Source organism: Bubalus kerabau, chromosome 5 (assembly GCF_029407905.1).
Source record: "Bubalus kerabau isolate K-KA32 ecotype Philippines breed swamp buffalo chromosome 5, PCC_UOA_SB_1v2, whole genome shotgun sequence".
NCBI lineage: Eukaryota > Metazoa > Chordata > Mammalia > Artiodactyla > Bovidae > Bubalus > Bubalus kerabau.
This window is the reverse complement of record NC_073628.1, coordinates 91947800-91971427: the sequence shown is the minus strand read 5'-3', so window position 1 is coordinate 91971427 and position 23628 is coordinate 91947800. Positions and strand designations below refer to the sequence as shown.

Here is a 23628-nt window from a genome sequence, read left to right as displayed (position 1 = left end):
GCCTTTCACCAACTCTTCTGACATTAACAGGGGGGTTATCCCCAACCACCTTTCTCTGGAAAAAGTCAACTTAGGGCTTTAGTTAATAAGTCTCCTGGGCATGATAGGAGTGTTTCAATTCAAATCCCTCTGATGGCTTTCTAGCTTGCCTGATAGGTTTATCCAGACTCTTGCAGCTACACATGTGATTGTTCACAGCCTCCCAACCATGAGAGACATGGGAAGCTTAAAACATTCTAAAAATATAGAGCCTTCCGAAGAGTTAAAAACTGTTAGAGTAGTGCTGGTGTAAGATTTCATTGTTGAGCCAATGCTTGCTGCTAAGTGCCCATATCTCTTATCCATTGTGCACCTGGGAGTGCATTAGTTAACATAGTTGGAATGTAAGAAAAACAAGTGGTAGCCTTGGAATTAACCACATCAGACCTTTGAGCTAATTGGTTCTTTCTTTGTTGTAACTCACTGCGCCTTTGCTCCGTGAGAATATAACTCTGTTTAGCACTTTCTGAGGCTGACATAGATTAGAAATATAAAGAAAAAACACTTGAGGGAAAATAAGTTTTCTGATTGAGCAGCCCTTATCAAAAAAGGGTCATAAAATGTCCGCAGGCCTCCAAAGCCAGAAGATAATGTACACAACATTGTTTATGGGAAAGGTATGCAGAAAAAATCCTGTTTTCAATAAAGACAAAACAGATGTAATGTTTGGGCTGATTCTGCATGACTTTGCATCTTTCATTTCCCTCTATGTACAAGTCAAGGTATAAAAGTTCCTTTTGAAAATAAAGTTATGGGCCTCACTTACTGAAGCTTGGTCTCCCCGTGTCATTCTTTCTTTCCTTTTCTTTCTTTCTCCCTCTGTTCTTCTTTCAGGATGACTCCTTGGGGCACAGGGGCTCTCTGAATTCACTTTTTTGCCTGGGCTTCTAAGACCCAATCGGGAAGGCACCCTGCGTCTTCACCAGGGAGGGGGCATCCTGCATCCTCACCCCACCGAGAGGGCACCTACAGCCTCCGTGAACAAAGCAAGTTCTGTGCCAGGAGCTTTATTGGCTTTCTGTGTAAACCAAGGAAGATCAAGCCTCTTTCTCTCCCCTTTTTTTTACTTTCCTTATCGCTGATGCCATCATCCTGAGGGTACCCCTGGATCCTGCTGGGGCTGGACCCCGGCACATGTGGAATCTCCTCGGATCAGGGATTGAACCTGTGTCTCCTGCATTGGCAGGCAAATTCTTATCCACTGTGCCACCAGGAAAGTTCAGCTATTTATTGTGTATATAAACGAATCACTGAAATAATACAAACAGAAATCAGAGAGGAAGATGAAGGAGACACTTTTATTGTGTCTACCCAGAGTCATAGATCTAATCAATGAATCAACAAGTATTTGTTGGGTGTCTGATTGCTCTCTGCTGGATACTACAGGAAAAGCAAGACTAATATAAAAAGAGGTGTCATCCTTTGGGAATTTCTAGTACAATACAAGATGAGAAAACATGTCTGGAACATAGAAGAAATACTATTAATCAGATTATATTGGAATCATCATGTTTTTAGCGTCCACCTAATTAGAAACAATATAGATTTTTCTCCTAGACTAAATCCATTCAAGCAAATGGTTTCAGTTTGAACAGCTTTTAAACAGTCAATGGTATTTTCCTTCCATTCCTATTCCTTGGAATTCTTTTCTACTTCCCTCACACTCCTTACAATTTAACATTATCCTACTTAAAACATATTGTTGATAGAACCTAGAGTTTATCTAGTGCCTTCCCTCATATTCATCTGAGAAATGTTTTTAAATGAAGCAATGTCAAAAAGAGAGTCTAGAGTGTAAAAATAAGAATGGAGGAAGGCAAGGCAAGTCTTAGGAAAAAAAAAATAGTGAACACATCCACTGCACTTGCACTGTGCCAGGTATTGTTTTGAGCACTTCAAGTGTAAATCTATTTAACTGTCCAAACAATTCCACGTGGTGATGATGACTAGTGACTTATCCTTATTTGTTAGTATAGTTGAGGGAACTGAGTCACAGCAGGAAAATACCTCCACAGGTCACACAGATTGTCAGTGATGGAGCCAGGCAGTCTGGCTCTGAACCCTTGCATCACACTGCTCAAAGATCCCTGTACTTTCCTATCTCTCAACATCCCTTGTTCCCCTGCTTCCATCCCTCCATCACTGCCTCCTTTACTAGGCTTTCTATTTCTACCATGTGTTAATCCTTTCCTCTTCATTCCAAACTCCTAAGTTCAAATGCAGCTCCAAGGTCCTTAAATCATCTTTATCTTTGGACTTCCAGATTTTTCCATTTTATTCCACTTTCAATCAGTCCATGAGATGCCTACTTATAAGCTGTAATAATCATGTAGTGAATGAAAAATAACACCCACTACTGCACAACTGAATTCGGAAGGGATAAACTGGAGTTATGGTTTTCTGACTTGACACTAAATGCTTGATACTTGGTTTTACTGCCTGATGGCATGTCTGAAAAGTAATAATAGCCTATATTCATTGAGTGCCAACTGTGGGCTAGTTATTGTTTCAAGCATTCCACATATCAACTCATTTAATCACATAACAACTCTGTAAGGTAAGTTCTATTACCATTCTATTTCACAGTTAAAAAAAAAAAAAAAAAAAAAGAGGCATAGAGAGTTTAAGCATTTTTGCCTGGAGGACAGCCACAAATGGAGCCAAGAGGGGTCTCAGGTAGTTGACTCAAAGAGCCCAAGTCTTAACCACTGTGCTACACAGACTTTTACTTTCCCAACACTAACCATTTTCACATTTTTTTTTTTCTAATTTAAGAAGCAGAAGTTCCCTTCTAAAGTGACCCATGTCTGTTTTATATCTCACTCCAAAACTCTAACAATCCCTCCAGATGCCAGAAAACCCTCAGTGGCTTTCCCTTTCCCACCTAATTTTTTTTGTAACTATTTTTGCTCAGAAAGCTGCTGGAATAGAAAACATTCCCTGAGATTTTACAGTAACTGGAAAATTTACATTAATGATTAAGACCAAGTGTGTTTTCCGATATATGGCCTTAAATTGGAGTAACTTATCACAGATCATATCAAGGAAACTTGACCACTGGGGAACGTGGGTATGATTCCTGCACTATCCACCCTGGAATGTCCAGAAGTGATTCACACTTGCCCCCGTCTGTCTTCAGACCACCTCCCATGGAAGTCTGTACCCCCCCTCCCTCCCCCTTCCTCAGTGACTGTTATTTCTAAGTTGCCAACATCGCTCCCAGATTATCAACATTCTAACTTCGTGGGAAGGGCTGTGGTGACTTTCAGGAAAGTGAATAGGAAGTGCTTTTCTAAACAGCCTGACAGCTGAGGGGTGGCAGCGAGATTAAAAGAAGTCTGGGCCGGACAGACAGCAGAAAGCCAGCTGTGTCACAAGAGAGATGGTAAGTCCATTTCTTTTTGCTATGGGAAGTGGTTGGATGGAAGAGGTTTGGAGTTGAGGCAGGCAGATAAGGATTCCTAAAATGTGGAATAGCAGTAGTTATGGATTTTTATATTGAGTAGCCCCATGGAGTTTGTAAGAATTTCAAAACCTGCTGCCCGCTTTGATCCTCCCAGCATCCTTTTGAGTTGCTATGCCCATGTTACAAATGAAGCTGCTGTGCCTTCCAGAGAGGCTAGGTGTTTGACCTAAGGTGCACTGTTGGACTGGATGTGGTCTGGATCTGAATTTCTGTCCTCTTGCTCCACAGCTACTGTCTTTCCTAGCAGGGCTTACAGGGACTCTCTTGGAGCAAATCCTGGTTAACCCTCAACTCTTCTCCAGGACTGCTCTTCTGTCTGGGTTGAACGCAAGGTTGAGCAAGTGCCCTGGTATAAGACTACAGTCAAATGGTTTCTCATCCCAGCTCTCCCATTTCTTTCTCTGTACCCTAGGAGTCTGCTGGGACTGATGTGGACTAGCCACACAGTTTCTGTTTCTGCCACAACTCTCATTCCTGCTAGTGACTCAGTTTTCTCATCTGTAAAATGGACAGAATAATAGTACTTTACTTTGTAGCATCACTTTGGGAATTAAATAAGCTGAAAAACAAGTAGGTCTGAGCCTGGCACATAGTTGTGGGTTAGTAGATGTTAGCAATTATTGTTATGAGAAAGAAAAGATTCTATTGTTATGAGAAAGAGAAGGATCTGAAATCCAGGAAAGATCCAAGGAAAAGGGCACTCATTAAATAAGACACAAACACATAGTTTTACCCTTGACTTGTGAGGTGTATCTCATACAGTCCTAGGATCTAAAAGCTTTCAGTCTGTGGCGAGAGAGGAAGCAGACTGTCCTTGTTTTTGAGCTCCTTTCTATGGAATACCAGAAGAAAGTACTGCTTATATTCACTTTACCCCCATTTCTTTGTTTTACTATAGAACAAATTTCAAACACTTTAGTGAGGATTTTCCAGGTTGGGTTGAACAGGGATAAGAGGATGATGAAAAGAAGAGGAAGGAGTTTAAGTCTGTCCTGAGTGTGAACTCCAGTTGATGTAAGAATGTAGATTTCTTTTATCTCTTTATCTCTTGCATATTTTTCCTGAATTGGTCAACTTAAATGAATAAACAGTTATTTCTTTCTTCCATCTATTCTCCCTGGGATCCTCCTTTTAGAGGAATGTTAACAGACTGAATCATGGGTTCTTTGAGATTCTAAGAAAGGTGCAAATCCTTTCCCAGATGAAATGCCAGACATCCACATAAACATTGAGCTTTATGGATAACTGCAGGGGGTCCCCAGACTTCCATGTCTAAGAACCCCACTCTTTCACCTCCTGTGTTTTAAGCTCAAAATTTCTCCATTGGCTTCTTGGAACTAGGCTGGGACTCTGCAATGAAGTGCTAAGAACTCCAGCCCTGGAATTGTTTTAAATATTCCGAAGACAAGACCTCTTCCTTTGCCCTGGAGCACATTTGTCTCTTGGGATTCGGGAACCCCAAACTCTGCTTGTAAATTCAAGTTCAGAATGGTTTCAATTAACCCTAGGACATGAGGAAACATATTAAGGTTTATCGGCTGGTGTGTTTTCAACCAGATGGATCTCAGAATGTGGGAGCTCTAAATGGGGAACTAACAGTTAAATTATGCCAGCGTTAGGGTATCAGTGGGCTAAAAAGGAGGTCTGGGTTCACTTTCGTCTATGCCTTTTAACCATTTTAGGTCTGTTAATTCTAGTTCTTACTCTTCCTTTCATTAGCTATTTTTCAAAACATAATTAAATGGTTCACATTCTCCTGGGCTGGCTGCTAGGTCTTAGAAAGTTCAGCTTCAGAATTTCATAAGTGGAAACTTATTAATCAAACCCCCCAAAATCAAAGTGATTTACTATTCAACAGGCAGCCTTGGGAAAAGACCCTAGACCTGACCCTAAAGGGTAGCATATGGTGTTTCATAAATGGCATTTATTACATTGTCTTCTAAGTAACTCATTTCTCTGATTGAAAAGCAAAATAGAAATTTTATAAAGTCAAATACATAAAATGAATCTTTTGTATTTTAGAGATATAGTTCAGTGATGGTCCAGATGACTTAAAATCTTTTAAGTATGCTACTTTATTTTTAATATTAATACTTTACTCTATATAATGGTGATCAGGAATCTGATTTAAATATATACATATGCTTTGATTCTTAGTTTTGATGTCCTGGGTTCCTTCCTGTCTTTATTTCTATTGGTTATTTGGTTTTTAGATCACTTTGTTTCACTGTTTCATTCTCTGCTTTTAGGTTGGGCCACTAAAAGCTATACTATATTACCACCACCACCCAGAAACTTAAGGGAAACTATATGATCAGCTGTACTACCTAGAAAATCTCGACTCTGCCACCAAGAAGTTTCATAATTCTATCTCCTCAATGACTGTCACATCTTCCTACCGCCTTTGCATTCCCATTGACCCTCTTTAATTTTCTTTCCTTCCCATAGGAAATTTCTAAGACAAAACAAACTGATTCTGTAGATATTATAATACCCAACATTTGCAAATATTCATTTGGTACCCCGCCATGTACCTAGCAGTATGCTAGAAATACATGTAAATAAATGTTGAAGAGAAATAATTTGTTTAAAATCACCTGTAGACTAGCTGGAGAAGGGAAATCCCATGGAAATCCTGGGAAATCCCAGGGACAGAGGAGCCTGGTGGGCTGAAGTCCATGGGGTCACAAAGAGTCAAACATGACTCAGAGACTGAGCACAGACTTATTACATTTTGAATTTGAAAGTATACAGATTATTACCACAAATTTTTAAAAAGAGAGAGAGAGAAACATCATCTATTCAGGATGCTTCTCTGTTCAAAACCCTGGCAGTTGGATTCCTTCTGCAACCAGTATTTCTGACTCACACGATTTGGCCATGAACCAACTCCTTTTCAACTAACCCCCAGGACTTCCCAATTTTCAGCAGCAATCAGACTACATCACTCCCTCTCTTAAAATCTGCTCGCTGCCCCACTTGACTTGCACTTAGAACAAACATGTCATCTCCTTGTTTTGGTTCCCAAAGCCCAGAGTGATCTGTCCCCAGCATCATCTCATCCTTCGCTTCCCCTTGTTCATTCCATTCCAGCTGCACTGCTTTCTTCCTGTCCTTTGAACACGCCACACTTTCCTTCCACTTTAAAGCCTTTGTATTAGCATTTCCTTCTATCTTTAATGCTCTTCCTCCTGTTTCTCTCTGCTTTCTTCTGGTCATTCTGCTCTCAGTCTAAATGTCACCTTTTTAGAGAGATCTTCCCTGACCTCCTTCCTGTCTATTATCACTACCCCATCACTCTATCACATAACCTGGCTTTAATTCTCTAACTACCCCTTATCACTAGCTTCTGATTTTTATGTTTACTTGTTCAGTACTGTTGTATATGTGTTGGTGTTTGCTTCATTGTCTGTCTTCCATAGAATGTACATTTCATGAGGACAGGAACTGTATCTTTTTAATCATTTTAATGCCATTGCCTGGAACAGTACCCGACACATTGTAGGCACTTAATAAATCGATAGTTATTGAAATAAGTAGTGGGAAAGAACACAGGCAATACAAGGACATGCCTATCTTGGTGGGGGGAGGAAGAGGTTAGTATGGGGAAGGCTCCTTTAAGGAGGAAATTCCTGGTCTACTAGAGCTAGGCACCCACAGAGGGAGAGGGTGCTCTAGGCATAAAAAGAACATAGGGAACATACAGTGTATTCTGAAAAGTACAAGATGTCTTGTTATAAATGCATGGTAGAATTGTGGCGGAGGAGAGGGGTAATTGAGGAGTAATGGCAGGAGATGAGACTAGATAAATAAGAAGCCTTATCTTGAAGAGCCTCGAAGTGTCATCTTAAGAAGTTAGTATGTATTATTCAGGGAATAGAAACAGCTGATGGACTTTAAGTAGTGAAGCAATATGATCAGATTTTGTGTTAGGAGTATTCTGATGGCATTAGAGATAAAGAACTGGAGATGGGTAAACTTGAGAAGAAAAGATCAAGGGGAAGATGATTTCTTTGGTCTGGGAAAGAAGTGACAATGTCTGAATTAGTGGGGCAGCAGTAAAATGGAAATCTGGAGAATAGCCAGGTATCTCATCAGAAGGTAAAGTCCATGGGGTTTGATGGCAGATTGATGTGAAAGGATCCTTGGTCTTCCTTCCCCGTTCCTACTTGATGGAGGACTTGAGGGTCTTTGTGGGCAAGTAGGTTGTGGGGCTTGGGTCAGGGATACTGTTAATAATAAGAACATGCATACTTTATATGAGCCCTGTTTGGTGCGGGAGCCTTTCAAAGGGACACACCCACTCCAGAAATTTAATGGAATTTGCCATCTCCTCTCCCTCTTCTAAGAGCTGCTGCTATCTGATGCTTATCCAGGCTTTCTTGAGACACACCAGCTATGGTAGGTCCTGATTTCTCTACCTCTCCTCCACTGGCCACTGTCCCAACACACCTCCTTGAGCTGGCCCCAAAGCCACCCACATGGAGTTCAGTGAGTGAGTCCTGCTCCTCTGTTCTCTCACATGGGACGTGAGCCATCATGCCCTTGTTTCTCTCACACTCCAAGAGAATGAGACAAAGTGCCTAGAACATATTTTTTGTACACCCTTCTTATACTCTCTCTCACCACACTTTTTTTTTAATTGAAGGAGGACTTCTTTCCAATATTGGCTTGATTTCTGCCATATATCAATATGAATTAGCCAATAGGTGTACATATGTCCCCTCTCTCTTGAACCTCCCTCCCACCTCCCATTCAATACACTTATAAATTTGATACAATCACTGCTGTAACCCTATTGTACTTAATTCTAATTATCACATTTTCCCATCATTTTTCCATTCAGCATGCTTCCATTTTACTTTCAGTCATCCCCTTGCTATTTTTTCACTTATTTGTTCATCTATTCATCTGTAACATACTTTTAATACCATTTTATTTGTTTATTTATGGTTGTGCTGGGTCTTCGTCATTGTGCAGGTTTTTCTCTAGTTGCAGAGAGCAGGTGGGGGAGAGGGGGCTACTCTTGGCTGCAGTGCACAGGTTCTCATTGTGGTGACCTACCTTGTTGTGGTTCCCAGGCTTTAGAGCACAGGCTCGATAGTTGCAGCACACAGGTTTAGTTGCTCCGTGGCATGTGGGATCTTCCTAGACCAGGGATTGAACTTGTGTTCAATCCCTGCATTGGCAGGCAGATTCTTTACCACTGAGCCACCAGGGAAGCCCTCTGTAACACATTTCTTAGGCAGTAAGCATCTGTTCTCTACTATGGCTGGGGTTCAGATGTAAGTCATAGCCCTTGTCCTAAGATGGCTCTGCCAGCTGCTCCCTCCAGCTGAGTGCAAATAGGTTTCTTCTGCATTTGGATTGCAGACTTCATGCTCAGGAGGAAAGTCAGGGGTGGAGATGCTGATGGAGAGCCACTGACATGCAGATGACCATAAGGAGGCCTCAGGAAAGCAGAAGATTGATGAGAAGAGGGTCCTGGAGGCAGGAGCCCAGGGTAATCTCTGTCTCTGCAAGTGAAGGCAGAGTTGACGTGGATTCAGGAAAAGACTGAGAACAATCACTCAAGATGTCAGAATAGAAGCAAGAGAAGAACCAGGGAAGCATTTTAAGCAAAAGGAAGTAGTAATATTTATTGCTACAGAATGGTCAAGGTAGATAATGATGGAAAGACTGCATCGGGTTTGGTCATTGGGATGTCAGTGGTAAAGTCAGCAGGAGCAGTTTTGGAGGCAGGTGAGACTAGGAGTTGAGGAAGAAAGAGGAGGCAAGGAAATTAATAAAACTGAAATGTAGAGGAAGGAGAAGAATCAGACAGGACCTAAGCAGAAGACAGGGGGTCTAGGGAGAGACACTGAAGGTTCTGTCTCTAAAGTGCAAGGCTGTGGTCTACAACATAGGCAGGAGAACAGAATCACCTTTCTGTGGTACCTTACCTGCCAACTTTGTCAGCCACCCAGCATGCTGGCAGACATGGGATTACCACTGGGATCTAAAAGCTCTATGCAAAGGTCGAGGGGAAAGAAACACTTCCTGCCCTTTCTACTTTGTCTCTGCCTCTCTCTTCACCCCACACTCACTTTTAATTCTTTGGAAAGTAAAATTAAAGACAAGCACAGTGGAAAGCAGCTTTCATGAAGGTTTACACAGGCACAGGATGTTATTCCAATAACCCTGTCTCAGACTCCTTCCCAGTGACTTCCGGTTTGATGTAGGCTGCCAAAGAATATTAAAATAAAAATGAACAGAGCACATGGCTTCTCCTCAGGAGGTATTTCCTGGTGTTTCAGCGCTTGCTTAGTCACAGACACCAAGACAGAGCCCTTAACTCTTCACCATCCTAGATCTAGTGCTGCCTTGTCCTAAAGGTAACAGTGAAAGTAGGGACAAATGTGAGAATGCTTTCTCACCCCAAGGAAGTTTCAGAGGAAAATTACTGCTGAAAGGAAGGCTTTTAAGCATCATTCATCTTCCATATCCACACACCAAATGCTTGTCAGTTGCCAGTGAGTCAAGGAGCCATCTTAGAGTTAACACAGAGATTTGCTCTCAGAGTCCATAAGCCTTCTGAAATTGTCCGAAAAATTGCAAGTGCGCAATTTTTAAAAAAGAATCCTGATAATGGCTTTTATCAGCCTTTCAAAGGAGTTCATGAGTTCTTTGAGAATAAGAATCACTGTGCTTTATACATATAAAAAGGATAACCAACAAAGACCTATTGTATAGCTCAGGGAACTCTACTCAGTACTCAGTAATGACCTATATGGGAAAAGAATCTGAAAAAGAAGGAATATATGTATATCCATAACTGAATCACTTTGCTGTACACTTGAAACTAACACAATATTATAAATCAACTATATTCCAAGATAAAATAAAAATTAAATTTAGGGGAAAAAAAAGAATCACTGTGTTAAGCCAACATACGTTCCAGTGAGCAAGCATTGGCAGGTCATCTGAACTCACTGAGTCTCAGTGGTAGGCAGTGATGGTAGTCCCAGACCTGCTATAGAATGCTGGAGAAATGCTTAATTGACTTGGTAGTCATCTTTACAGTCTCCTGCCACTCTTATAGAATGAGAGGTGATTCTTGGTATAATTGTGATTTTAGAAAACAGAAAAGGATGGTCAGATTAAAGCAGGAGACACACAATAACTTGCATTTTCCTTTCTCAGGTGTTGTGTCTTAACAGAAGCAATTGCCAGTCCTCTAAAATCTTAAAAAGTTTAAAACCAGCACACACTCTCTTTCTCTCTCTCTGTCCCTATTTTGCTAAAGTAAACCATATTGAAAAGTTTACGCAAACAACTTAAGACATAAAATGGTTCTGCTGGGACAGTGGGTGGACTTGGAAATGCAGATGGGGGTAGGAGCCTCACTAGCTCACTATTCCAACACTCTTCCTTGAGCTGGTCCCAAAGCCAGAGAAACCTGTAGAAATACTCTCCACAGGAAGAAAACCACTTTCTCAGGGCACAGGAAGACCACTCCCTAGATGATAAACACTACGATCCTCTGGTCTACCTGGGAGAAAGCCAGCAGATTCAAAGGCAAATATTGAATCTCATTAGCTACATTACTGTGCTCTCACCAGCAATATTTTTGCTTCTGTCCTTGCCCCCTATCAAAATCCTGGAAAATTATATAACCTCTTGAACCCTTCTAAGGGGAGAGCTAAATTTTTAATCATAAGTTTTAAAATAAAAGACGGAATTTCCAGTGAATTCTAAAAATTGGCCTTTCACAATAAATGTTACATCATTTCCTAGAGTTTATCCAATGGAATAAAATACCACCGTGATCTGATAGCACTTAAAAAAAAAAAAAACTAGTTCCTAATAATAGGGAAGTTAATATTTTTTCTTTTTTGTTGTCTCTTCTTTAATACCTATTTCTATTTCATTTCCTGTACAGAATTTTAACCTAATACATTTTAAGCTTATTTTATTGATAACTATGTCATATATTTTTATATAAATAAAAATATAAGTTGAAATGTAAAAGATTCAATTTTATGAAATCATAAATCTCTATGTGTTAAATGTTTTCCTTTTTGATAGAGTTAGCATAACAATTACTTTTAGTACACAATTTAAAAATAGCATAAACAATACTGTAAGTTTTAATAAGTAACTTAAACTTCCATATTTAAAATGGTATTGAAGACACATCTCTATATAAGGAGAGGGGCTTTTTCCCTATCCATGTAACCTTGTGTGAATATTATTTATTGATATAATCAAACAAGCTCATCATCAATTCTATTCCTATATTTCATTTTGTAAGGATTTTATTAAACATTAAGGACCTTTATTCATTTGAATAAGTAAATGGAAATGGAAGCTTCTTATAATGATGTCTCTCAATTCTTTGAACTCCTTCCAAGTTTCATGTCCCAATCAAGTTAATGAAAAGAGAGAAATGGAAAACTCCTTGACATGAAAAGGATTTGTTTCACTATCATTTGAAGCATTCAAGTTGTCAGATCTACACCAATACTTTGGGAGGTTTCTGTTTGGCATACCGGATGTTTTTTACATACAGAGACCAGGCCTAATGATTAATAAGAGTTAGGTTACAAAAGGTGTGATTTCTTTTGTAAATGGAAGAAGTAGACACATTTGTAGGCAGATTGGTTTTAGGGACGTGTACATGTTGAAGATAAAGTTGGGAATCTGAACAGAGATTTACTTAAATTCTCCCTGCTTATGTACCCCTTGGGAAGCCAGGCTCATTCTGGTTTGAAGACTGCTGCTATAGCAGGTGGCATGACACTCGTTGGGTACTGAATTGAAAGTGGTGTAACAATAACTGGTGATACAATATAATCCACAGAGAACTCTGTGGGATTAAGTTCCTACTAAGGGGATTATCCGGAGAAGGCAATGGCACCCCACTCCAGTACTCTTGCCTGGAAAATCCCATGGACGGAGGAGCCTGGTAGGCTTCAGTCCATGGGGTTGCTAAGAGTCGGACACGACTGAGCGACTTCACTTTCACTTTTCACTCTCCTGCATTGGAGAAGGAAATGGCAACCCACTCCAGTGTTCTTGCCTGGAGAATCCCAGGGACGGGGGAGCCTGGTGGGCTGCCATCTATGGCGTCGCACAGGACTGATTGGATCTCCTTGTAGTCCAAGGGACTCTCAAGAGTCTTCTTGAACATCACAGTTAAAAAGCATCAATTCTTTGGTGCTCAGCTTTCTTTATGATCCAATTCTCACATCCATACATGACTACCGGAAAAACCATAGCTATGACTAGGTGGACCTTTGCTGGTAAAGTAATGTCTCTGCTTTTTAATATGCTGTCTAGGTTGGTCATAGCTTTTATTCCAAGGAGCAAGCATCTTTTAACTTCATAGCTTCAGTCACCATCTTCAGTGATTTTGGAGCCCCCCAAAATAAAGTCTGTCACTGTTTCCACTGTTTCCCCATCTATTTCCCATGAAGTGATGAGACCGGATGCCATGATCTTAGTTTTCTGAATGTTGAGTTTTAAACCAACTTTTTCACTCTCTTCTTTTACTTTCATCAAGAGACTCTTTAGTTCTTCTTTGCTTTCTGCCATAAGGGTGGTATCATCTGCATATGTGTGGTTATTGATATTTCCCCCAGCAATCTTGATTCCAGCCTGTGCTTCATCCAGCCTGGCATTTTGTGTGATGTACTCTATATATAAGTTAAATAAGCAGGGTGACAATATACAGCCTTAACATTCCCCTTTCTCTATTTGGAACCAGTCTGTTGTTCCATGTCTGGTTCTGTTACTTCTTGATCTGTATACAGATTTCTCAGGAGGCAGGTCAGGTGGTCTGGTATTCACATGTTTTTAAGAATTTTCCACAGTTTGTTGTGATCCACACAGTCAAAAACACTTTAAACATGTTAATAGATTTGATGAAATCCCAACATAAGGGAGCTTATGAGAAGTCATCCTTGCTATAGATTCAAGGCAAATAGTTTATTATTCATTTATTAATAAAAATTATATATGTCTACATACATGCATTAAGCTTTGAATAATATTATAGACATACATTAAAATAGTAAAGGAAGAAAACATAGATCAATAATACAGAATAGATGGCATAGTGCAGCATGATTAATTGATGTTCTGTGCGTCAAAGTACAGGCCACACAACTGCGTGGATCAGGGAGGTTTTGTGAGACTTCCTATTATTCTTGAGTATGGCATACCAGTTTTTAAAGGGAGATTATTGCATAATAATAATGATAGCATTTTTAACATAATACTACAAAATGCATCATAAAAGAAAATACTAGTGGCACCAAATTGTTACTCAATAAATATTTGTTGAATGAATGAAGAAATTAAGTCTGTTCTGAGCCTTGATGCAATGTTCACCTAGGGGATGACTTAAGCAGAGTAGCGAGAAATAAAAATAGAGCAGAAGGCTTGAGCCACCCCCTAATGGAAACAGACAGGTCACTCGAGACCGTGATTACTAAGTAGAAGTGGTTGGCCACATTGATTGCACATGGACACTAAAAGGCAGTTTTCTTGTTTCAGGCCAGCTGCCCAAAAGCCATCTGGAACTGGAGATTTCAGAGAGCGATCTTCAGAACTGTCCAACTCCTTTGCTTCAGTGTCCTGATCTTCGGTAAACCTTATGCTAACCTTTCACTTGGTCCTCAGAGATGAGGGTAACTTCTCCAAATGGGCAAAGTTAAGGATGGTAACCAGTTGTGAGGCATGGGAAATCTGTCCAAGCCCAGATTCCTGGACGGGGGGAAATACATCCAAAACCACCATAGTGGTAGAAAAGGCTAGGGAGAACATACAAAAATACACCTAGGGCCAATTTATGCATTAGACTCAATAGACACAGGCCTGCATTACTTTTAGAGAGCCACAAAAATGCTGTAATTTCTTTAGAAATTATTTTCTTCTAGGCCAAAGAAAATGTTTTCATGTACAATACTAATATGTTCATCTTTAAACCAATGCAGTTATAAAAGTTTTAATTTTATTACTAAGGAAGGGGATTCTGAAGGCAAAATTCTATGCAAATCAGAATCTAGCCCTGGTGATATCAGAATAAAGTCTTACAGCAAAACAATGCCATAGAGGTGCCTATGAGGGAAGGCAAACAGAACCAACTCTCATGTGGGCAGCTGAGAAAAGGGTTGATTAGGAGCAAGGCCTCATAAACAGGAAAAAGAGCCATTTCCAGGCCTGATTGCACCTCTTCATTTGAGAACTGGCCTCTTCTGGTGGGGGTTAGCTCCCACTGGCTAGGTTAACACTACTTTGTGTCCTAATGCCCTTTATACTTTTGAAGGGCACATTCTTTATTTCATTTGATTTCATAAACATTCCTTTTAAAGGCCTGTTTTAAGTGCTATTTTAAAAAGTGAGTAAGCAGAGATGGAGGAAGTAGAGTAATTTATCAAAGGGAAACAGCCTGGAGTAGTGGGATGAGTGTAAGATTGCAACCCAGGAGATACGATGAGCCTCTGGCACAAACCTGGTGCTTTTACTCAACAAGTATGCAGGGAATGCCTGATTAGTGCCAAGCTCTTTGCTTGGTGTTAAGAATCCAGAGGTAAAAAGAGACCCCCATTAGGATTAGCAATCTAGCAGGTGTGGCCCATGTCATACAAACAATGTTGCAACACCTGGCAATAAGGAAGGTGCAGCTAGAGACAGGGTGCCTGGAAGAAGGAACACCAAGCCCCCCTGGAGGACTCATGGAAAGTAGGTGGAGGAACAGTTTACCAAGCCTAAGCAGAAAAGGGGAGCCAGAGGAGAAGGAAGAGCATGTGCAAAGGCATGGAAGTGGGTGACTTCTGTTTTTGCTAAAGAAAAGTAAATATGGTGAGTGGTGAGGCTGGACTAGCAGGTAGGCTCCGGATCATAAAGCATCTTATTTTCCACGTGAAGAGGTAGTACCTGTAGATAATGAGGGAGCCATCAAGACATTTGACATGTCATTTAAATGGCACCCCATTCCAGTACTCTTGCCTGGAAAATCCCATGGATGGAGGAGTCTGGTAGGCTACAGTCCATGGGGTCGCAAAAAGTGGGACATGACTGAGTGACTTCACTTTCACTTTAATTTGGGCTTGGGCAAAGTATTTAACATCTCCTCCATTTCTAAAAGAAGGTTTCTGCTGCTGCTGCTGCTAAGTCGCTTCAGTCGTGTCCGACTCTGTGCAACCCCATAGACAGCAGCCCACCAGGCTCTGCCATCCCTGGGATTCTCCAGGCAAGAACACTGGAGTGGGTTGCCATTTCCTTCTCCAATGCATGAAAGTGAAAAGTGAAAGTGAAGTTGCTCAGTCGTGTCCAACTCTTAGCAACTCCATGGACTGAAGCCTACCAGGCTCCTCCGTCCATGAGATTTCCCAGGCAAGAGTACTGGAGTGGGTTGCCATCACCTTCTCTCCTGCATCAGCCATAAATATACATATATCCTCCCCTGCCTTGAACCTCCTTCCCACCCCTCCGCTCCCACCGCTCTACATCATCAGAGAGCACTGAGCTGAACTCCCTGTGTTATACAGAAACTTCACTAGCATCTATTTTACACATGCAAATGAATATGTTTCAATGCTACTCTCTCAATTCGTCCCACCCTCTCCTTCCCCCATTGTGTCCACAAGTCTAGAAGAGCACATTTTCTTATTCTGACTTAAAGTGTATCAATACTTTTAACTAAAAGATGGAAACCATTCTTTTTCCTAAAAACAACTAGATTAGACATAAAAGGATCATGCTTTTGGTATTTCTCTGCTAGTCAGACTCATCTGACTATACAGAAGTAACTTATGCTCACAACCTCTTTCTCATTAGGGATGCTAACTTGATCCTCACTCTCCTTTATTTAGAGCTAATAAACCAGAAAGAAGTATCAGCATGGACCTACCACTACAGCAATAAAACATATTCATGGAATTATTCCCGGGCATTCTGTCAGAAGTACTACACGGATTTAGTGGCCATCCAGAATAAAAACGAGATTGCTTATCTCAACGAGACCATACCTTACTACAACTCTTACTACTGGATTGGTATTCGAAAGATCAACAATAAATGGACCTGGGTGGGAACCAACAAGACTCTCACTGAGGAGGCTGAGAACTGGGCTGACAATGAGCCTAACAACAAGAGGAACAACCAGGACTGTGTGGAGATCTACATCAAGAGTCTGTCAGCCCCTGGCAAGTGGAATGATGAGCCCTGCTGGAAAAGAAAGCGAGCACTCTGCTATAGAGGTAGGGGCTTCTTGACTCTAAAATCTACGTGTTTTTTAAAAAAATGCCTTCCCTGGTTCATTAATATAGCCCCTGAGTCAATAACATTGAGTCTCAAAGTCAGGGACATGGGAACAAAGAGCGAACTGTCAGTCAAGCAGCATTATTGACCATCTTGAAGAATATAAGATCAGGATTAGAAAAAACTGGCCTTTTGAAGCCAGAAGGAAATATTAATATCATTTGGTCCACCCTTATAATTTATAATGGCCAAAATAGATGCTCAGGAAGTTTTGGTGTCCTAAAATTTATGTCCATACCTTTTCAGTATCACTGGGCCCTAGAATAAGAGACTGTATAGTTTGAGAGAGAATTTGGCCTTGTCTCTAGGACAAGCTACAACCTCATCAACACAGACACTCATTGCTTTTGTAGTATCATTTCTAATACGAATCCACCACAGGTGTGCAGTGCCTATGCCCTCAAAGAGTCTCTTGCAAGAAGGAAACTCTGTCCTTCTCTATTCTGTCATCCAAGTGGCATAGACTTAGGGAGGAGGGCCTGGCTGGCCAGTCATGCTCTGTACCACCTAAATCTCATCTATTCAGACCTATGACACAGCTGCCTATAAGGTCATTTGTCTTTGATCATGAGTAGGTCTTAAACATCTCATTCAACTCCTCTGCCATGTGGTGCTGGGCATAGACTTAACACAGGCAAAAAGTGGAAAGGCTTTGGCCCTAACTTCAGACAGGTTGGACTCAAAGAAGGAACTTGCTTGAAGTCACTTATAGTAGGGGGTGATTATGTAAGTGTGACCCCTGCCACCCCTCATCTAGTTCCTAACCTCCATGCTGTGATATCTGTCATAGGAGCTTCCATAATAATACAACTTTATGAATGTGATTGGTTAAGAGCCACAACCTATTTTGTACCACACAGAGGAGCTTCTCTGTCTACCCATGTACTGGTAGCTCCATTTGTCCCTCTGTGTCCGCAAATGGCAACCCCTCTTTAGGCCACATTAAATACAGCCTAAAACAGAAGTCAGGCAGTACTGATGAACCAGTAAGGGCAGGAATAGAGACCCAGACTTGTGGATACAGTGGGGTGGGGGTGGGGCACAAATTGAGAGAGTAGCACTGAAACATATACATTACCATATGTAAAATAGATAGCTAGTGGGAAGTTGCTGTATAACACAGGGAGCTCAGCCCAGTACTCTATAACAACCTAGAGGGGTGGGATGGGGTGGGGTGGGCATTGGAGGGAGGCTCAGGAGGGAGGGGACATATGTATACGTATGGCTCATTCACACTGCTGTATGGCAGAAACCAACACAACATTGTAAAGCAACTATCCTCTAATCAAAAATTTTAAAAATAGAAGCCAAGCAATGCTCCAGCAGGCTCCTACGGTATACTTCACAGGGAACAGGCTGGCTCTCCAGGGGACTCTGTGGTTTTCTGTTGTCTGGCTAGCTCGAGGTTACTCAAGTGGGGCTAAGACTTGGAATAAGAAACCAGCTTTTCTTTGTACCTCTTAAGAATGCCTGTGATTCTGACCCTTCTGTATCCATGCAGCCTCCTGCCAGGACATGTCCTGCAGCAAGCAAGGAGAGTGCATTGAGACCATTGGGAACTACACCTGCTCCTGTTACCCTGGATTCTATGGACCAGAGTGTGAATATGGTGAGCCCACTATTTTGTTGATTGCAACGTGGTCCATGGTCTTGTGATAGAGGTGATGCCAGGAAGCAAATCATCATGTTGGAGGCTCTCCAGTGGGTACAGGCTAGTCCTAGGTCCTCTCTTTACCATCTGTCAGTCTGCCCCACTCAAACTGGCCAATCACACACTCGGGGTTAAACCACTTTATTTTTAGAGTGAACACATCCTCCTAAAATTTCAAAATTTAAAAGGGAAAATGTAAGGGCAGTAAAACAAAGAGAACTCTTTCAGGCTAATTTTGTTTGCTGGAAATAAACACCAGTGAAAGTATGATCATTTCCCAGGATGCAACCAATACAAGAGCTTCCCAGGTGGCTCAGTGGTAAAGAATCTACCTGCCAATGCAGATGCGGGTTCAATCCCTGGGTCAGGAAGGAAATGGCAGCCCACTCCAGTAGTCTTGCCTGGAAAATTCCATGAACAGAGGAGCCTGGCAGAATATAGTTCATGGGGTTGCAAAAGAGTCGAACATGACTGAGCAGCTAAACAAACAAAACAAATCAATACAAAGGAACAGAGTAAAGATGAACAGGTTAGAAGCCCAGGGAGATTGATACAGATGGGTTATACAAACAGTTTCAGCTTTTAGCAAACCTGACATTTGCTTTCAGTGTGCAAAGAAAGAAATCAATATTTTGTCCTTACAGTCAGAGAGTGTGGCGAGTTTGACCTTCCTCAACACGTGCACATGAACTGCAGTCACCCTCTTGGAAACTTCTCTTTCAACTCTCAGTGCAGCTTCCACTGCGCTGAAGGGTACACGCTGAACGGACCCAGGGAGCTGGAGTGTTTGGCTTCTGGAATCTGGACGAATTCACCCCCACAGTGTGTAGGTATGTACACCCAATTCTTTTCCATTCTCATTGACAACTAGAATTTCAGAGGGGACAAGAGGCTTTCTCCTTTGAAAACCAAGAAGATCTACACTAAATGGGACATTGTGCTTATTACTACTGCCCACCAACCAGAGTAACACTAGTTTTAATTTTCATCTGAGGAGTGAGGGAGTTTAATTCTTGATTCTCATGCAAAAGCATTACAAAAAGGTCCCTCTTCCTTTGTTCATTGCAAAGTGAACAGAGTGCAATAATGACTCGCGGGTTGGGTATTATTAATTTGAGAATTTCACCTTGCTTCTTTAAAAAGTAAATAAAGCAAGGATGTTTGGGTCTTTCCAAAAAGCTATTGAAAGTACCATTTTACCAACCAAGTTCAGCACCTTGCCTAACACTTCGGGAAGATGTAGCAGCTATTGCTGGCTTCCCAGGTGGTATTGTGGTTAAAGAACCTGCCTGACAACGCAGAAGATGAAAAAGACACAACAGGTTCGACCCCTGGGTTGGGAAGATCTCTTGGCATAGGAAATGGCATCCTGCTCCAGTATTCTTGCCTGGAAAATTCCTTGGACAGAGGAGCATCCATGGGGTCACAAAGAGTTGGACATGACTGAGTGCATGCACACAGATACACAGACACACACACACAGCTGTTGCAGCATCCTAAGGTTTCCAAGGTGCTGGGCATGACACCAGGCCTCATGCAATTGCTCTGTGGTTGTTTTTAGCTGTCCAGTGCCCAGCTCTGAAGTCTCCGGAGCAAGGAAGCATGAGCTGTGTCCAGTCCGCAAAAGCATTCCAGCACCAGTCCAGCTGCAGCTTCAGCTGCGAAGAGGGATTCGCATTAGTTGGGCCAGAGGAAGTGCACTGCACAGCCTTGGGGGTGTGGACAGCCCCAACTCCAGTGTGTAAAGGTGAGTTCCAGGAGGTTGGGGATGTATAATGTCCACTGCATCTGGTTCTTGCTGGGAGCACAGATGAAACCACCCTGAATCACACCTTGACTCTCCTTTTACCTACCACTCAGCTAGACTGGGGGCTTCTCTGGTGGCTCAGATAGTAAGGAATCCACTAGCAGGGCAGGAGACCCGAGTTTGATACCTGGGTTTGGAAGATCCCCTGGAGAAGGGAGAAGCTACCCACTCCAGTACTCTTGCCTAGAAAATTTCATGGAAAGAGGAACCTGGCGGGCTACAGTCCATGGCGTCGCAAAGAGTCAAGCAACTCAGTCATGTCAAGCAACATGACTGAGCGATGCACACACACACACACACACACACACACACACACACAGAGCTAGATTGGGTTCATCTGGGATAGGAAAGGAGTGTCAGGCTCTAGAAGAACAAGAGGCTGATTTTACTATTGACTGTAAACAAAATTTAGAAGTCCTCCTCTCCCCAAAACTCACTGCCCTCAAGTAATTTCAGAATGACCTCATTCATAAATTTCACCTAAGATGGAATGGTGACATCTCCATCTGTAAGTAGATTCTAGAAGACCTACCAGAAGAGGTTTCTAGCAGTAAAGGGGATAGAGGACATTTGATAAAAGAGTCTTGAAAGAAACTTTTATTTTAAAGAGATTTAGGTCCTCCTGAAGCTTGGTTCTACAAGTCTGGACAAACATCATTAGGATCTCCTGACCCTTACAGATTCCTAGCTCCACTTAGATTTCCAGAGGTGGTTTCACCATTGCTCTCCCAGCTGTGAGCATGGTTCTTCTCCTTCCTCAATACCTTTCTCTATGGCCTTGGTGATTCTGGCCAGCTATGCAGAGTGAGTTCCTGGAAGCCCCTACCAAAGGAATCCTGGACTGTGTCCATCCCCTCGTTTCCCTTGCAGTAGCTCTAGCTGCAAATTTGAATGCAAACCTTGCCATCGAGTGAGGGGCAAGGACAAACTGCTGCCTTGGCCCTGGCTGGGGAACCCCACCCTTGCCAGCCTTGAAGGGTAGGATTTTTTCACCAATAGCCCCCAGTCCACTGGGAAGTATAAGTTCATGCTGTCTATTTAGGTAAGGAGTCTTGACACACTGGGGAAGATCAAGGGCTTTTAATATCAGTATGATCTTTTCCAGACTCTGATCCTGAAATGGGTTGTTCAGCCCCCAGGAGGGATGGTTTTTTCCTCTGTAAAATGAGCTATGAATTGCAAGGAGCTTCTGTGAAATGAACTATGAATTTCAAGGAGCTTTAATAAGGATGAAGCATATAAAAAGTATACAATTAAATAGTATGTATAAAGTACCTCGCAGAGAGCCTTTGTTTCTGCCTCTTTTTTCCCTGCCTGCCTCACCGGTGTCTAGAAGCAGTGGGTCAGTGTCCTTGCTATACTTCAGACAGAGTCAGAACAGCGGCTATCAGGACACACAGACAGATTGCTCATCACAGTCCTTGGTGGCAGTCTTTGACAAAGGAGCAAAGGAACACTGTGACAAAGGATCAAAGAGAGGCTGTGATACAATCCAAGGCAGGTATCTAATACCACAAAACTGCGTTCTGTGCAACTGCCTCATACCTCACACCAATTGCATCTTATCAAGCAAAAATGGGGAATAGCACAGCAGGAAATTAAATATTAGATAAGTGAATTCCTGGAAGACCTGAATTATAAGCCCAGCTCTATTACTGTCTACATGTGAGACCTTAGGGATGTCACTTAAAATTTCTAAACCTCACTTTTAATCTGCAAAGTTAGAGAGAAACACTAGAGGATCTTTGGAACTTAAATACCTTGATTCTGCAAAACTTAGAGGTCTAAGGTCACTGTGTGCAGTCTTTGTATTCTGAAAAACTCCAGGAGTATTCTGGAGATGAAATGCTTTGTCAAGGAAGAGCATGAGGAAATCAGCTTTTATCAGAACTGAGGTCACTTGTGGCTTAATTATGATCAGGAACTGACCTTGGGCTGCACACTCACTTGGCAACCGAAGTCTGTTTAGGATGACATCCTGTGTTCCAGAAACAAGGCTCATTTAGAATCCTTTTATTGGGCTGGGTATTAGAGTGTCAACAATAAGCTATGTTGTTTTCGCTTTTTCCTTAAAAGTTCAGTCTGGCTATATCTCCTCTGTACAGATCCAATTTTCACAAATATTTTCAATGAATATTTAAAGAGTACCTTCAATGTCCCAAACACTGCCAGGCTCTTGGATACAATTCTGGATAACTGACATCAGCCACAAAGAGACTGCAGTCTAAGGGGCAGAGTTATAATACGGCATGAACAGCTCAAGCACAGGGGCTGTGGGAGCATGCTGGAAGGGGTTCTACCCTGAGCTGGGATGGACAGGGCAGGTTTCTTAAGCAAAGTGTAGTGTAAGCTGAGACTTGAAGGGCAGGTGAGAAATCCAGGCAAAGAAGGGGAGGGGAAGGGAAGGTGCTCCAGGAAGATTCCCCATTTGGAAAAAGGACTATTTGGGGTTCTGAATATACTGACAATGTGAGTCAAAAAGATGCATGATCTCTTGAGGGGCTCTTCTGCAAAGGAATTGAGCCCTTCCACCACTCAGTGTCTGACAATCACTATTTCCGTTTAGCCATTGCCTGTGAGCCCCTGGAGAGTCCTGTCCATGGAAGCATGGATTGCTCCCCGTCTTTGAGAGCATTTCAGTACAACACCAGCTGCAGCTTTCATTGTGCTGAGGGTTTCACGCTAAGAGGAGCTGACACAGTTCGATGTGCTGATACGGGAGAGTGGACAGCGCCAGCCCCAGTCTGTCAAAGTATACTGTGACATCATAATGTTGCTTCCATGCCTTTCAGCTTATTAAAGGCATCAGCATCTACATTTAGTTCTGTCATTCAGTTATTGCTCAAACGTTCACTGAGAATCTATCCTGTGCCAGACCCTTTGTGCTGGGCGCTCAGGATGAAGTAGTGTGTGAAGGCAGTCTTAGGGACATGTTCATTACAGCATCCTGAAATGCAAGGTGAGAGCTACACTGACTGACACAGATGTGGTGAGTTAGCATGAAGGACAGGGGGTTGAGACAGAGCAATGATACATGAGGAACAGCATGGTACAGTGCAAGAGTAATGGCAAGACTTAGTCCAGTTCTGTCCTGTCCTGACAACAAGCTCTTGGTCTCCCTGAAACTCAATGTCACCTGCAAAGTAAAGGTACTAATATTTGCCTTACCTACCCACCTCACTAGTGGTTGTGGATTAAAGTGTGTAAATACAAGCTTAAAACTGCATGAGCTTCATAAATGTAGGTAAAATAATGATAATAATATTACTTTGTAAATCATATGTCTCTGATCTGATTTTACAAAGTCATCTCCTTTAAATAGCTCCTGTTCTCAATATTTTGCTCTTGAAGAACAAA

At 41.9% G+C, this 23628-nt stretch overlaps 1 protein-coding gene across 1 annotated transcript in view; it reads left to right on the top strand.

Annotated features, from left to right (window-relative positions):
- The first annotated feature begins 3375 nt into the window (after positions 1–3375).
- The window catches only part of SELP (selectin P), a 42510-nt gene continuing 22257 nt past the window's right edge, over positions 3376–23628 (top strand). Inside the window, exons 1-6 of the mRNA XM_055583585.1 lie at positions 3376–3424; positions 14045–14135; positions 16366–16752; positions 18315–18422; positions 19109–19294; positions 20026–20211. Coding sequence (XP_055439560.1) covers positions 3422–3424; positions 14045–14135; positions 16366–16752; positions 18315–18422; positions 19109–19294; positions 20026–20211 — 961 coding nt within the window. The 5' untranslated portion in view covers positions 3376–3421. The remainder of the gene's footprint in view (positions 3425–14044; positions 14136–16365; positions 16753–18314; positions 18423–19108; positions 19295–20025; positions 20212–23628) is intronic.